Source organism: Gigantopelta aegis, chromosome 12 (assembly GCF_016097555.1).
Source record: "Gigantopelta aegis isolate Gae_Host chromosome 12, Gae_host_genome, whole genome shotgun sequence".
NCBI classification, from domain to species: Eukaryota; Metazoa; Mollusca; class Gastropoda; order Neomphalida; family Peltospiridae; genus Gigantopelta; species Gigantopelta aegis.
Genome location: NC_054710.1, coordinates 39,692,233 through 39,709,641, shown reverse-complemented (window position 1 = coordinate 39,709,641; position 17,409 = coordinate 39,692,233). Strand labels below are relative to the sequence as shown.

Sequence of the window (17,409 nt, the reverse complement as noted above, 5' to 3'; positions counted from 1 at the left end):
GTACACCTATTTTTTGTTGTTCAACTGAAGGCAACACTTGTTATGCTCCCCTGAAATTGATATTCGACCCCTGCTTAAAGTGATGTTAGTGCTAATATCGCTTCAACAGACTGCGCGCAGGACTCTAGTTTGTAACTTAGGCTTACCCGAAGGCTTGCTTTCACCAACATCTGCTTGATCTTTTGTTGCCTTGCCCTCTTCCTGCTCCAACTTGCTTGCAGACTCTGTTGTTGTTGTTGTTGTCGTCGTCCCAGTGACAGTCTCCTCCGATTTACTGCCTCCATCTTGATCACCCGAACTTGTTACATCTTGTTCACTTGTAACCTGTTCACTTGTAACCTGTTCACCTTCCCCAGTTACACCTTGTTCACCAGTACCTTGTTCTCCTGCCCCAGTTACTTCTTGTTCACTTGCAACTTGTTCACCGGCCCCAGTTACAGCTTGTTCACTTGGTTCAACAGTAGGTTGTTCAGCTGTGCCAGTTCCGTCTTGTTCAGATGTTTCCATAACTGGCTGTTCTTCGACATTCACGTCTTGTGCTGACGTAGCATCGATCTCCTGTTCAGCTGTTACCACTTCTTGTTCCTCAGTTACCTCAACTGCCGGCTCAGCTGTTTCTACAGCATCTTGTTCAGCTGTTTCTGCAGCCTGTGGATCAGCTGTTTCTACAGCCTGTGGATCAGCTGTTTCCACAGCATCTTGTTCAGCTGTTTCTGCAGCCTGGGGATCAGCTGTTTCTACAGCCTGTGGATCAGCTGTTTCTGCAGCCTGGGGATCAGCTGTTTCTACAGCCTCTGGCTCAGTTGTTTCTACAGCCTCTGGCTCAGTTGTTTCTACAGTATCTTGTCCAGCTGTTTCTGCAGCCTCCTGTTCAGTTGCATCTGCAGGCTGAGGTTCCTGCTCAGTTCCAGCTGTTGTTTCTTGCTCTGCTGCAACCTCTACAGATTCCTCCACACCCTCCTGAGCACCCCCTTGAGCCGGTTCATTGTCAGTCGTCTCTGTGGTTCCCTGCTCCTCCTGCACTCCATTTGTTTCACCTTGCTCTTTCTTTTCATCATTTGCTGCAAAAAATAACATTCATTCAAGATGACATATCTTAAACTGTGAACCTATAAATTGTATGTTACTTTCATCACCAAGTTAAGAATTTTACAGGAAATAAGTTTCCATACCCAAAGATATCTTTGTTTTGCAAAAGATGTGAGTAAAGTGCTTGCACGGGGTATGTGCTATGGGTCATGACTTGAGCCCGTTCAAGAAATGGACATATCCAAATACATGTATAACTGGTATACGATAAATAATTATAATGTGGTAAGACGCGATGTAGTTAGGGCAACAGATCCAAGAATTCTCAAGAGAGCAAAAGTGTTGGGGTTTTTTTTTTACAAGATCTTCAGTTGGAACAGACGGTTGCTCTCTCTCTCTCTCTGCCATGCCAGTTGCTTCAAGCAGGACAAATTGCTTCAGGCATATAGAAAGGACATGCTCTCACCATTAACCAGAAAATAAATGGCAACTATAAAATATCACAGAAAGAACCTAACCACCTATAACATTAACATTATTATAATACAGTAATAAAATTGATCCTTGGGCTATCAATTTATATATCAATGCAACATAGCCTATGGATCGGTCATATCGTAAGAAAGAAAGATGACAGCATCTCCAAAACTGCACTGAGATGGACACCAGATGGAAAGGGAAAACATGGTCGGCCCAAACAAACCTGGAGAAAAACTGTAGAAAAAGAACTAAGACAAATACACATGAGTTGGGGCCAGGCTACAAAGCAGGACGCAGACAGGACACAATGAACAACCCTTGTTTCTGCCAGTGGGCTCGAAGAGGACTAAGTAAGGGACCTCTAATACTTTTCACTCCCCTTCAACCCCCTCATTCAACCCCCTCCAAATGAATTTAATCAGGGAAAATGGTGTTGACATTTTTTGGGCTATAAAAGTTATAGGATGAAATTGGCAAGATGTATCTTCCTACAATTGAGAGTGGTGATGTCATGTGTATTAGAGAAGTAATTACCGTAACTAATAATTTTAAAGTTCATGTGTAGTTTATGAAATTCTTTGCTAACTGTGGTTTCGAATTTCACTTCATGAATAAAATATAAAAAAAAAAAAATAAAAAACATGAACTTTTCGACACATCCATTTTCAACTTTTTATCTGAGTGAGTGTTTTACCCCCTCCCTACCTTCCGCAGGTTATTTGTTTATGAAGAAATCATGAAATTTGAGATGGTTCCTAAGCAACATAGCCTGACATATCAATAAGCAAAAAATAAAATTAATGCATTAGGATTTTTTATTTATTTTGTGGGTGTTATGATTTGTGGCTGCCATGCATTAGCTAAATTTAGAGCAAATTTCCAAATCAAGAAAAAAAACCTTACAGCTGTATCTTGCATATCAGTGAGTCCGGTGATTCAGCGCACTTAGTATTTTGCTTAAGTACGCTTAGGAAGTTGTGATATTGTCTGTGTTTTTAGCAATTTAAAGCCGAGTTTCTTTTTCAATGGTTAATCAAGTATCAAAATATTTATTGTCACGGGTGCAATTAAACATTAGAATTATCAATAATTATATCATAATTTGAAGAAAAATAATAATTCACGTTTTCATAGTAATATTTTTAACAAGAAAAAACAAAAACGTGTTGAAATAATCCTGGGACAATTGCGTAGTGTTTATGGGGTACACAAGGAGGTTATGGGTGGTATATAAATAGCAGTCGCCAATTCACATCTATTGCACCGAATCACCGGATATGCAAATCATTTTGGATACAAGGGGGTGCATACATTTATGCACAATTTTAGTGTATCTCAGATTATGCACTGCTTCACTGGTGAGAGACACATAGAACATGATCTTTGAATGCTTATAGTCCATCCCACAGGGATCGCATTTTTTTCATACTATGTAATTTGCTACAAGTTATTTATTTCCAAGCAGACTGATTTGTAAATTGCACACACAAATTGTATGTCTTTGTTATTTCCAAAACACTTTTACTTTTCTTCTTATGTCAAACCAAACTGAAATTATTCACAAAAAACATTTTAATAGAATGATGGGGTGGACTATAGGTGTGCCGATACACAGGACAGCACTGTACTTTTAAACTTTAAAAATGCTATGTATATTATTATACTTTAAAACAGTTGTTTCGAAAGTATAAAAGGTAGGACTTTCCTCTGGCACTGTCACATATAAAGAACATTATAAATCTGGTCTGATCCATGACACTAACTAACGGTGCATAGTAGGTGGTTACAAGTGCCTCTTAACAATGCCAAAAGTAACTACTGAACATTCCCCGAAGTGGTCAGACTAAGCACACAGCTAAAAGCTGATGGGGAATGGCAGGTGTGTGGCAAATAGTCACAAGAGACAAGCACCTGTCACGGCTGGAGAGACAAGGACTGGGATGTGGAGGTGGAAAGCGAAAGAAGTTGAAAGATAGGAGTTGCCTGATCGGGAAGAAATGAGATGGAATTCAAAGGAGAGAAAGGAAAGGGGGCAGTGAGATAAAAATAAAAAAAGGGAGAAAAAAAGGGGGAAAAAAGGGAAAAAAAGAGAACATTAGATTTATAAATACTTATAGTTAGGGTTAAGGTTAGTGACAGTGCCATAGGAAAGTTTTTCCGTATAAAATAACACATAATGCTAAAATTCGTACAAATGGAGTTTGAGTAGAATTAATAATGGGGATTTTTTTTTTTTTTGTTGTTGATGAAGGATTCATTGCCGTCTTGCCCTGTTGTTGACAATACGTTTACCACGATATCAGAGAACAGCGATATTATGCAACTGTTATAAAAAAAATTAACTTTGGAATATAAAATTTTGTACATATAGGTATTATAGGTATATAATTTAACGTAAGTAACGCATGGTTTGTTATATGTGTTGCAAAACAATAATTGTCAAACCCTGTTCTTCATTACTCGGTGATCGGGCACCTTCTTCTGCCTCCATATTGAAACTGTTTGTTGCTTGGTGACACGGAAACCGATTATTACCGATTGCTTATCGTGTAAGTACGACACGTTCAGGAGACCACTCGGGCTGACATACCGGAGAATCCGTAATTAACCGAAGTGTTCCGAATAAACTGCATTCGTTCGATTGGTTCAATAGTTGTCTCCCTTGCGGAAATGGATTCTATAATATTGTGGAAGGAAACTTTGAGAACTTTCTCTAAATTGTATTTTATTTGCATACGTATGGCAGAGATCTGCAAAGCAGGTAATAAATAATGCTTAAAACTGAATTATAAACTGTAGTCTTTCCCATAGGGAACTATGGAATTTACTGAATGCCCGACGATTCGCCCCCAAGCTTGTTCGCCCCAGTCAGTTCGTCCCATACCAGTCCCCCCTCACCTAAAAAAGTCAATTCGCCCCTCTTGGATTACCAATTCACCCCACATACCTTAAAAAAAAAAAAAGCAACATAGGTTTTGGTACAGGGGCGGCGCAGACGGTACGTCCATGGCTGTACCACTTTTGTTTACATGTGTGTGCATGTGCAGTGATCATGATGTGGGTTATATTTGTTGTATCTGTGAAAATGTCCTTACAAGTAATTTGAAAGGCGAGTTTGGCAACCACGAGCTGTACCACTATTTTTTACACTGTGCTGCCCCAGTGGTATGTCTTCGATAGGTATGGGGTCAAGCACAAGAGACGTAGAATGTGTTGTTCTTCTACATCCGAACCTTGTTACATAGCCTATATCATATATGTAGCTGGTATTCAAAACTTGTGGCACCATGTTTCAAATGTTTTTCAACCGAAATAGTGCAACAAATGAACACACAAACTAAAAATGTATAACCTACCGTACTCGCTAAATCCCGATTGAAGTACTTGTGTCATTATTAACAAAATAAATCATCCAATGACAACCGTCAAAGGTACCCCGCAATTTTAAATATACTACATAGAAGGAAGCAACTCGACATGCACGTTAAGAAAAGTATTGATATTACGTGCCCCGTGTACTAGCACAAGAGGCTGTGACCAGTCAAGCATTGTTAATCCTCGGCTACATTCATTTCAGTAAGCTCAGTGTTTGAAATAAGCACTTGTCTGTTTGTCCTGACAAGTGAAAATCTATTCGGACAAGCAAAATGTACCTTGGTGGTTGTCCTCTGGACAAGTAAAAATGTTCAGTGAAATTTTATTTGAAGCAATCAAAAACATCGTTCTTGTACTTAAAAATAACAAATCATTTATGTGGACAAGTGAAAATATTGGCGGACAATTCTAGATGTTTTTGTCCGTTGGACTAGAAAAACATTCTTCTTATTTCTATCACTGTAGGCCTAATGCCAGAAAATACTAATTAATACTTTAATTTTAACATAATGGTACTTTATCAACTACTTAATAATATCACGTTTAAATTAATGAAACATTTTTGACTGTTTTGTCTTAATTTTATTACTGAAAGTAGTATTTTATATAGAAACATTACAATTAGAAATTTTTTTGAATTTTCCCGATTGAATGCAGAAACTGGCGAAACATTACAAAATGTACCTATAAATGTTTACTTTGCCTATTTTTATCAAACTTTTTCCCTTTCTTTTGGGAAGGGAGAAGTCACTCCTACTTTTTCAAGTCTGGATTAGGGCCTGAGCAAACTGACAACTCTTTGGGGGTGAACTGGTTTTAGAGTCAAACATCTGTTACCCGAATACAAGTTATTTATTTCTTAGCCGATTGTTTTCTAAATTGTACACAAAAATTGTATTTTTTTGTGATTTCTAAAACACTTACTTTTTTTCTTATGTCAGAAAAAAGCAAAATTATTTACAAAAACATTTTTGTAGAATGATTGGAAGGATTATAGGGTTCTTGTTCTGCTGAGGTGTCTCAGGATTTTGTTTTGTGGTTTGTAGAGCTGGGCGGTATTGAAATTTGAGGTTCGGTATCGATATCGGTATTTTGGGGGTGATTTACCTCGGTATCGGTACGGTATTCGGTATGAACACGATACCGATATCCAGCAGTATTTTCGGTATATTCGGCTTTAAATGCATGCCTGTGTTATGGCTCGCCCGCTAATTTCATCTAAATACAATGAAATTCATACACAAGGCTCTCGTCTGATTTATACCAACCCAGTTTACGTTCGTCAGATGTAGTATTAGTGCTTTTCGGGAAATATTTTTTAATACCGAAATTTCGATATTTTGAAATTTGCTCGGTACGGTAAATCGGTATTGACATAATACCGATACCGAACGGTATATACGGTATACCGCCCAGCTCTAGTGGTTTGTTATCGTTTTGCTTGGGTCAGTTGGTTGAGTGCTTGCTTAAAGTGCTAGTGTTGCAGGATTGAACCACCTCAGTGGATCCATTCAACTGATTTAGTCATCAGGAAACCCGCAACATTTTTCTTAATGTAGCAAGGGATCTTTTATACATGTGCACTTTCCCACAGACAGGAAAGCACATATCACGGCCAGTGTTTCTGCCAGAAAGAAATTTTGGGGTATGGTGCTATGGAATTGAATGCAACCACTGTCAACGGGGGTGGGGGGGGGGGGGCTCTCCCAGAATGGAAACAGGTTAGGGTTAAGAAAATCATACAGTAATGATAAGAGTCATTAATTTTGTCAAAAGGTTACCTTAAAAAAATATAATCTGCAAACTATTTGGGTATGGCGCCATATGTGTTTTACCCTCTGGCAGAAACCCTGTCCGCTTTTGTCCAGTTGTGGTGCACTGGCTGGAACGAGTAAAAATCCAATCTGTTAAATGGATCCACTGAAGTGGTTTGATCCTTCGACGCAAGCGGCTTGAGTGAGCATTCAACCGACTGAGCTTAACCCTGCCCCTTAATCTAAAGGTAGAACTGCGCTTGCTAAATAGTAAACTAGTCTGGGAGTGGTAGTCTTCTTTGTGATGTTCCGACGCCATATAACCGTAAATAAAATGTGTTGAGTATGTCGTTAAATAAAACATTTCCTTCTTTGTGACAAAGGGTGGGATGTAGCCCAGTGGTAAAGCGCTCACTTGATGCGCAGTCGGTCTATGATTGATCCCCATTGGGCTATTTCTCGTTCCAGTCAGTGCTCCACAACTGGTGTAATAAAGGTCGTGGTATGTACTATCCTGTCTTTGAAATGGTGCATATAAAAGATCCCTTGTTGCTAATCAAAAAGAGTAAACCATGAAGTGTCGACAGCGGGTTTCCTCTCTCAGTATCTGTGTGGCCCTTAACCATATGTCTGACGCCATATAAACGTAAATGAAATGTGTTGAGTATGTTGTTAAATAAAACATTTCCTTTCTTTGTGATGATGGAATTGGAAGAGGGATGAAATCTCCAGTAAAGGAAATGTTTTATTTAACAATGCACTCAACACATTTTATTTATGGTTATATGGCGTCAAGACGACACAGATATTGTGGAAGAAAACCTGCTGTCACCACTTCATATGCTACTCTTCGATTAGCAGCAAGGGATCTTTTATATGCACCATCCCACAGACAGGGTAGTACATACTACGGCCTTTGATGTACCAGTTGTGGTGCATTGGCTGGAGCGAGAAATAGCCTAATGGGCCCACTGACAGGGATCGATCCCAAACTGACCGCGCATCAAGAGAGCGCATTACCACTGAGCTACGTCTCGCCCCTCCAGGACCAGTAAAGGATTTCCTCAAGAGTGGCTGTCCTATTGATGAGGTACTAGACAGAGATACAAGGAATCAGCCACTATTTTGACAAATGCCCATTCGACTCTGCATTGTGCAGAGATACGGCCCATGTGATTATTACCTTGTATGTCCCATTATTGCCATTAATTGTCTTAAAAACCTGTATCAGAAAAGAGGATTTAACCTATGCAGTTTGATGGTAATTTGTAAAGAATTTTTTATTTTATTTACACTGAACTTTTTTCAAAATGTTTTTTTTTTTGGGATAGTATGGGTATAAAACTTAATAAATTAATATGTTTTAATATGAATTTTATCTTTACTCCTTATGAAGTTACATGCCAACTCATCGGTTCCCTTTTGACGCAAACAGATAGCCTCAAAATTAATTTTTTTATTTGCCGCAGTAAAATGTAATGTGTATGTATACATGTGTGTTCATGCACACTTGTGCATTTAATTGGGATATTGTAATACTACAGTAGTAGGCTACCAATGAAATAAATATCGAAAGAAAAATAAATCTATGAAAAACAACTCCCCCCCCCCCCCCATAATATACAATGTATTTTGTTGACATATTACAGAGTATAAAAGTGAACTTATTGTTTATTGTAGTAATCTTGGGGCAGTTGTGTCATCATGTAAGTCTTGGTGTCAAGAGTTTAGATCTGATCTGTTCTTACTCCATGCAAATCACTTAAACCTAAAAGTTGTAGTAAAACAATACCGACAACAACAATCAATTAACAGACCTTTGTAATAATCCCTGTAGTATTGGAAAATTCCATTATTGTTATTTTTATATACACGAATGCACTCATGTTAGTGTGAATTAAAACTCCAAGATAAATTTTGATTTTTTTCCCAGAATAATAAATTAAATAGATTAATATTTACTATAACATTGAATAATGTCTAAAATTAGGTCTACAATAATAATTATGGCATATCCAGTCAATTTCAATAAGCTGATGACTTTAAGATTTTAAAAAGTACATGTGGTGTTTGCAACACATTTTGAGTTTTATTTTTAGAAAACCCCAAACCAAAATTGCAGAAGCTGAGCCGGAGTCTGGTTATTGTGATGCTGTCAAAATATAGAACATGTTCTATGTCGTCTGCTGCCAGATCTGTCGACTCGGTTTCAGTGTATTTCGTTTTTTAAACTGGTAACATACTTGCTATATCCTAAAATCGATGATCGCCTAAGTGACATTCTTTGTAAAATTCTTAGTCGCCCTTGCAATTACTATTTATTTAATATCTGCAAGTAATGTCTGTTTACATTCCATTCATTTCTAATATAATGTACATTATTTTGATTGTTTTGCAGAAATGTAGACGCACGGAAAGTACAGAATTCTTCCAGTCTGCAAAAAAACCCCAGTAAAGGAACTATTACAGAAACAACATGGATGATGCAGGACAGATGGATAAAGATGATCAGCCAAAAGAATTACCACAAGATGGAAGTGTCTGCTGTGAACCACAGAACGAACCCAAGGGACAGCAGTCAGATGACCATACACTGGTCCTTGACCAGCAGAATTCTAATGAAAAAAGCATCCATGACACTCATCAAAATTGTGACATTCCTGGATCATCTCAAAAGCTAATGACTATAGCATCTCCTGTAATTATTAGCCAGTCTGTTGAGCACAGTAAGTCTGAAAATAGTACTGTTTCAGTACTAAGTCACAACAGCTCTGCACTGATGCCGTTTCATGACGTGCATACTGTGTCAAGCACAGATTCAGTGAGTGTTATTTCTGAAAAGTATGGTTCGTTGTATCAGATACAGCACGATGATGGACAGACAATGGGGACGGCTTCTTCATCTGGTGTGGCAGCTGTTGGAGGCGAACTCACTAAAAATGTGTCTGAACTGATGCCGAAATCCATGCCTGGGTCGTTGAATGCTGCAGCATCTGAAGCATCTCATCAATATCCTGGGTCAGAAGGTCCCAAATCTCTTTCAAGCATGGAAGTCCTCTACAACACAGCAAGATCTACATTCGAAACACAGCCGCAGAAGATGATTTCCAGCATGGATGTTCTTTATACTGCTGCCACAGCATCACAGTTAGGATCAACATCACAGTTAGGGTCAGCATTACAGTTGGGGTCCGGATCACAGCTGCATGTTGGATCAACCGTGCCAAATGCTGTAGCAGGGATAGATGTCTTGTATAAAAGATCAACACAACCCATGTCATCTGAAATACCCAACAGTGTCTCTACATCCTCTGTGCTGCATAACACGACTGGGGTAGTCTTGTGTGATATGCTGTCTTCTCACCAAGCATCAGCAGGTCCTAGAGCTGTTGTGACTTCTTCTACTGCTGCTGCCAAATATAGTTCATCTGTAGCATCTTTGCATAACAAACCTCAAAACACTAGTTATGACAGTAGTGCTTATGAAAAGTATAAGCACCTGGTTTCCCAGATTGGTGTCTCATCTTCGTCCAGTATTGGCTTCCCTTTGTCCTCAAGTAGTGTCCTTTCAAGCTCTGAAACACATGCATCGACAGTGTCCAGCTATTACACTCCACACACAGTTCCCTGTTCTAACAGTGATAGAGAAACTGCTAACAGGGATGGGAAACAAATGGCTGGACTTGTCGAACAGAATTCACACTTGGGCTATTATGGTCCAGGTCCACCAAGAGAGAATTCTGTGGAACCTCAACCAAACAGTCTACACCCTGAAGCCTCTGGTTGCCCACCAGGCAAGGATTATAACAGAGTTGCTGTATCTTTGCCCAGTATGAATATGATTCCATTTGTACCAGGCTATGATGGTTACCGAAGTAAAGTTCTTGCAGATGAAAACCAACTTAGAGTGTTTGGAGAATATCACCATGGTGATGGTAGTAATGGTGGGCAGCAAAAGGTTTCTCAGGCCAGTGATATGGGACCAGCACATTATGGATATAATATCCAGCATGAAAAGACATCCAGTAATAGTCTGATACACATTCCAGAAGTTCCAGCAAGATTTGCCTTTCACGAAAATGGGCAGATTGGTTTGACTCATTTGTTTGATTCAAGGAAGCAGCCACAACCTCAGCTGCCAGAATTTATCCCAAGAGACCCTGGTCAAACACCACAGACCTTTTACCCCAAACTTTCCAGTCATGATTCTTCAGTGATGTATGCTAGATCCGACATCCAGAAATACCATCCTCAAGTGTACCAAGATCTTATGCAAGGAAACCATGTTGCATATTATCAGTCTGGCAGTAAAAACAATCTAGAACAGTTCTCTGCTGCTCACACATTTGGCTTTCACCAGAACAGTTACTGTGGTGGTACGGTTGAACCTCAGCACATTGATAGCCAGAAGGACAGTTTTCCTAGACTGGATAGCCTTGAGAAAGCTATGACAACAAATTCTAGCAGAGATGTGCATGAAACCAATTCAGATGCACATCATAAAAGTATGAATGTCGATAAAGGAAACTGTTTTATTGACAATTCATTATCAAGTTCGAAAGCAGAAGGACAAGGCAGGGTATCCATGTCTGAGCATGCAGCTCTTTATGGTGGTCCTTCACATGCTTTAGAGTCCGTCCAGCATACAGAGTCAGTTTTGTTAAGACAGCATCACAAACAACCAAACACTGCAGGTGAACATTATCTTCAGACAGACTCCTTTGGGTTTGCTCTGCAGTCACAGCAGAAAGATGTAAATACAGCTGAGTCCAGTGTGTCACCAAGATCAGACATGTCTGCCATAAAAATGAAAATTAATGCCATCTTGGAAAGCAAAAGCTTGCAGTTTGATGATACTGTTCAGAATGATCCGAATAATAAAAATGTTGAAGATGTACAACCAGGTGGCAGCTTGCCAGATGCGAATCTCAAAGAAGATGAATCTGGGAAGGTGGTTGATGATAGTTCGGTTAATAAAGATATAAAACGAGGAAAAGCTATGTCAGATGTTTCAGTTTCAGATATCACAACTGAAGGATTTAAGAATAATGCAGAACCAGTTGTTGTATGTTCAGAAGGTGCTATGAAAACTGCCAAGAGTGTCGACACAGCAGATATTTCTAAAACTTATAAAAAGAACAGACCCAGGAATGTTAAAGGGTCTGAGAATGTTGTTGGGGTGTCTTTAAAATTTAAGACAAAGAAAGATTCAGATTTCTGTAATAAGGAGAATACGGTGGTTGTAGGTAGTGGTGGTGTGAAACTAACAGGGAGTGATTCACTGACAAATGACCAGGAGATACTGAAGGAGAATATTCCAATTCCTCAGTACAAGTGTGACTTGTGCCAGAAGGAGTTTTCACAACTCTGCAGTTTCCAGCGTCATGTCCGTTTTCACAATGGACAAGCTCTTTTCACCTGCGATCTCTGTGGCTTGGGTTTTAACGATCTGTTCTCCTTCATCGACCACATCACAGAAGTAGGGTCAGAGAAACTCAAAGAACTCAAAACCATACCTGAGTTAATAAACTCGAATCCAAAACCTCCATCTTTAGCCAATTCAGGATTTGCCCGGTCAAAAAGATTCAGGAAAAGAAAGTTCAGACGATCAAAACGCTTAAAGAAAAGCAATAACACAAAGGTTTTAAAAGGATCTGTTGATAAAGATGAGCCTCAGGTTCAGGATGTAGAGGATGAGTCTAATGCTGTGGAAGAAGAGGATGTGGATGAGCAACTGATTGATGTGGAGGATGCTGTGAAAACAGAAGACGACGAAGAACCATGGGCGAAGAATTTCAAATGCAATGAATGTGGGATGCAGTTCAGCTACGCACGGTACCTAAGTGCACATCTTTTAACACACTCCGACCAAAGGAGCTTCCAGTGTGAAATATGTTCTAAAGAATTCTCGCACGGACATTCGCTAAACCGGCACCGAAAGAAGGTTCACCCTAAAGTCGTGATCCACTCATGCAACATATGTGGTGAAGGGTTCAACCGATTCTCAGACTTAAAGGAGCACTCTGATTGTCATCTGGCCGACAGTTCATTGAAGTGTAAGATGTGTGAGCAGGAGTTTTTGTGCCAGCGAGACCTGCAGCAGCATGTATCGTCTCACACGGGCGGGAAGGCTTTCCAGTGTGATCTGTGCTGGAAACAGTTCACACAGTACTGCACGCTGCTCAGACACAAGCGACGATTCGATCACTCCGGAGGACCTCCGTATAAGTGCAAGTGGTGCGCAGAGGGTTTCTACGAGATGGGTAAGCTTCTGTCTCACAGCAGAAAACACATGGGTTCTGGTCCTCACAAGTGTGATGTTTGCGGGAAAGGATTTGCAACCACGAACAATCTCAAAGTTCACAAGAGTAGCGTGCACAGTTCGGAGAAGCCTTTCTGTTGTGATCTCTGCGGAGACCAGTTCACACGGGTGTCTTATCTCCGACAGCATATCAAAACTCACACAGGAGACAGACCGTACGTTTGTGAGCTTTGCGGTAAAGGATTCGGGATGCAGGACACTTTGTCAAAGCACATGCGAACCCATACTGGTGAGAAACCTTACGCATGTGATCAGTGTGGTAAACAGTTTAGTTTGACCGCAACACTGACTGTGCACAAACGAACACACACCGGGGAACGGCCATACGTCTGTGAGGTGTGTGGGAAAGGCTTCATTGATAACTCCAGCTGGAATAAGCACATCAAACACCACCATAAGTCTTCTGGTGTAAGGGAGACCACTCTTGGTGACAAACATACATCTGATACAAGAGAGGCTGATCGGAATAGCTACAGAACGTTTAGCGAAACAGGGACTGCTATAGCTGGTACGTGTTTAACAAAAAACACAATGAGCGACTTGATAAAAGAGAGACAACTCCCACTGGATGGGCAATTTCTAACTTCACAAATAAGCCAGTAAAATGCTAACTGCAAAAATAACCATGAGCAACTCGATTAAAGAAAGACAACTCCTGCTGGGTGGGCAGTTGCTAACTTAACAAATAAGTCAGTAAAATACTAACTGAAGAAATAAGCCTGAAAGTCTGTGATATGTGTGTATGTTTAACTCTTTACAGGTATAATGTACGTAGCTCCAGTTGTTACATATATGAATTTATATATTTATGGTAGTAAGTCATACTGATTAATTGTATCAACTAATAAGTGCTATTCCAGTGTTGATAGCTTACTCTGTATGGTGTGGGCAACAATGTATTTATTTATTTATTATTCCTGGTTCATGGCTGAAATTTTCTTCTTATTTTTTTAGGGTAGTTCACAATTATCAGTATTTTCACAAGCATATGACTTAAAAAACGTTATTCATACCAGAGGTTTAAATTGGATGGCATTTCTGCCGTATATTCGGTCTGGCTAAGTAACATATGCCAGCCTGAATTAAAACCTGCCAGACCAAAATATTATTTGACTCGGACTAATGTGTAAATATTTATGTAAAATAATTGCCAGTCTGACACAGCGACAGACAAAAAAAATATTACGTCCCGTATTGATGTTGACTGGCAAATACTGGTTAGGACGGCAGTATTTCGACTCCTGCATACTTTTAGTTGCAACCCCTCCCCCCCCCCCCCCCCCCCCCATCTTCCTACAAGCTTACATCCAATGTGTTGATTTCAAAGGTGACAGGAAGGTAGGAAGGAAATGTTTTATTTACCAACACACTCGATATATTTTATTTACGGTTATATGGTTAAGGACCACGCAGATATAGAGAGAGGAAACCCGCTGTTGCCAAAGGTGACAGAGAATTGAAGTTACCCCTATCTTCCAATGTGTTTGGATTTTTGCAAAGGGTATACTTTTTAAAGTTTTATAAAATGTTTTGTTATTACTTAAAAAGTAATGCTGACATTGAAACCACCCTCTACCACATGTGCTAGTGTAAATTGATAATTGTGATTGGCCCGTTCATATTATGTATCGTAATTTTTTTTAGTGATAGGTTTTCATACAATTTATGTGAGTGCATAATTAGAATTTACAATTACTGGTGTGTTAAAGTTGCTTTATTACTTATTTCAAACAGATACACAGACACACATACCACATTACAGACACCCTGTCCATATATCTCACACACACACACACACACACACACACACATGCACAAACAACCCATACATCACACACAGACACACACACACATATCAGACACACACACACACATTAGACACGCACACACACCACACATGACAGTTGTCTCCCCTGATTTACATTCTACATTGAAATTAAATCCAATAATTATCATAAGAACAAGGACAAGTAAAAAAGAGGTACATACCTTCAAGTGCCCATAGGCATACAGGCTGATTTTTGCCCGAATTAAATGAAAATGTCCAAATCTGGGTAACAACATTTATTTATATAAACATTACTACTGAAAAGCTATATAGGGTTACAAACGAATCTCTATACATTTTTTCTATGGATTACAACTAATTTTGAGAGTAGAATGATAGAAATACATGGTAAAAAGGTCTCAGGTTAGCACACTTTGCCAGAATTTGAGTTTGCTCCAGCACTAGGTGGGGGAGGGGCAGTTGCTCCCACTGTCTCGTACGCTTATGCAAGTGCCTGTGGTGTGAATGGTTACATGTGCATTTTAAAAGTAATTTATTAGGATTCTTCTTCTATTTTTTTAACAATGTCTTCCATTTAAATGACTATAATATTGATATATAGTTTCTTGTTTTCATTGGACTATTACCTTTACATTACCAATTTACTTGTTTTATCTTCAGTGCTGGATATAACAGTTTTATTCTCTGTTGTATGCTGATGTACAAGTGTTTGTTTTTTTGTGTTTACACATGTACGTGATCATTGTGTGTGTGTGTATATATAGGGCCAATGTGTTCAGAATATATGGAAGTTTTATCTAGTTTTAATCTTTGTTTTATTTTCTAATAAGGACCACACAGATATTGAGAGAGGAAACCCGCTGTCGCCACTTCATGGGCTACTCTTTTTGATTAGCAGCAAGGGATCTTTTATATGCACTATCCTACAGACAGGATAGTACATTTCATGGCCTTTGATGTACCAGTTATAGCACTGGCTGGGGTGAGAAATAGCCCAATGGGCTCACTGACGGGGATTGATCCCAAACTGACCGTGCATCAAGCGAGCACTTTACCACTGGGCTATGTCTCGCCCCTCACCAACATTTTACAAATAAGTGGTAGTGGAAACAATACTAGGGTGGAATATATTGAAAATGACTACTTAGTTACATATCAGGCTGGTAGGAATGATACCTGGAGTGGTGGTGGAGGGGGCACAACTTTCAGTCTGTAGTGGGGGTTTTAACCTGATTTATGTAGAGAAAGATGACAAAAATCTACATTTTGTCCTCAAGTGGTTCCTAATGGACCTGCATACAGTGGTGGATCCAGAAAATCCACTTAGGTGAGGTCCCAATGCCATGAGAACTTTGGAGAATGTTTGGAGGGGAATCATAAAAAAAAAGTTTTTTAATTAATATATAATAAAATTATAACTGTTGCAAAAAAAAAAAAAATGGGGGGGGGGGGCATATCATAGGAATTTTCTGAATATTATTGTAAAAATTAACTTCAAAAGATTGGCAACATCACTTTTGGAACTTTCATCTGATAATGACCAATACCTGTACATGCAAAATACAGAGCATGGCGTGGGTGTACACTCCTTGTCATGGAGTGTCAGCCATAAGGGCAGAATTGCAATTCCATAGCCATTACGTTAACCACAGAATTTCACATTTTATGGGAAACACTTGTTCGGTTCTGTGCCCTGTGATAATTGACCGGCCTCTGTGGCACAGTGGTTAAGCCATTGGACTACAGGCTGGTAGGTACAGGGTTCGCAGCCCGGTACCGGCTCCAACCCAGAGTGAGCTCTTACGGGCTCAGTGGGTAGGTGTATACCCAAACAAAAATGCATGCTTGCGGCTAGGTTGTTGCAAGGTAGTTACAAGGTTGTTACAAGGTAGTACAAGCAATGCAAGCTATTTGCAAGCTAACATTTAGCTCGCGTAAGGTAGTCAGTATTTCTGCAAGCTTGCCGCATGCATGTTTTCATTTGTGAAAGCATGCGCAAGCTTGCTGCATGCATATCTTCAACTGTGCAAGCTTCCCGCAAGCATGTTTTCATTTTTGCTAGCTTGCTGCAAGCATATCTTCAACTGTGCAAGCTTCCCGCAAGCATGTTTTAATTTTGCAAGCTTGCTGCATGCATATCTTCAACTGTGCAAGCTTCCCGCAAGCATGTTTTAATTTTTGTAAGCTAGCTTGCTGCATGTATATCTTCAACTGTGAAAGCATGTCTACACTTTGTTTTCATGGTTATTTTTTTTTAATTCATAACTTCTCATATGGTTTATCGAATTCAGTGGGAACAGTGGCTAAACAACCAAACATACATGTTACAGATTTAGATAGTATTTACAATAATAATTAAAACAAAATTAATATTAATACATACGAATGATAATACAATATGGTTAAAACAGAATCATCTTGTAATAATTGGATTTTCAATTGGGCCCCAAAAATAATAACATGTATGCATGGCCATGAGAGGATGACATGGGCCATGTTTGGTTGAAATTAGCCTGGTGGAATTTGAGAAGATGTTGAAAATGTCTGAGCCAATCAGAGGCCAGGGTGGCCATCTTGGATTTTGAATCAGCCACAAAAATAACAACACTTAGTAAGTCATGAGAGAATCATTTGGACTAAGTTTGATTGAAACCTGCCTG

At 39.4% G+C, this 17,409-nt stretch overlaps 2 protein-coding genes across 2 annotated transcripts in view; one reads left to right on the top strand and one right to left on the bottom strand.

Annotated features, from left to right (window-relative positions):
- LOC121386410 (cilia- and flagella-associated protein 44-like) overlaps window positions 1–4,026 on the bottom strand; it is a 58,545-nt gene extending 54,519 nt beyond the window's left edge. Inside the window, exons 1-2 of the mRNA XM_041517297.1 lie at window positions 3,955–4,026; window positions 147–1,061 (exon numbers count right to left, since the gene is read on the bottom strand). Coding sequence (XP_041373231.1) covers window positions 147–1,061; window positions 3,955–4,000 — 961 coding nt within the window. The 5' untranslated portion in view covers window positions 4,001–4,026. The remainder of the gene's footprint in view (window positions 1–146; window positions 1,062–3,954) is intronic.
- A 140-nt stretch (window positions 4,027–4,166) lies between these two features.
- On the top strand, window positions 4,167–15,549 carry LOC121386652. The gene is made up of 2 exons (XM_041517631.1): window positions 4,167–4,270; window positions 9,037–15,549. The coding sequence occupies exon 2, from the start codon at window positions 9,115–9,117 to the stop codon at window positions 13,561–13,563; it is 4,449 nt and encodes a 1,482-aa protein (XP_041373565.1). The 5' UTR covers window positions 4,167–4,270; window positions 9,037–9,114; the 3' UTR covers window positions 13,564–15,549.
- Window positions 15,550–17,409: the final 1,860 nt, after the last annotated feature.

Bases quoted from the DNA above. Each gene is read 5' to 3' on its own strand.
- LOC121386652 (XM_041517631.1), top strand. From the start codon at position 9,115: ATGGATGATGCAGGACAGATGGATAAAGATGATCAGCCAAAAGAATTA.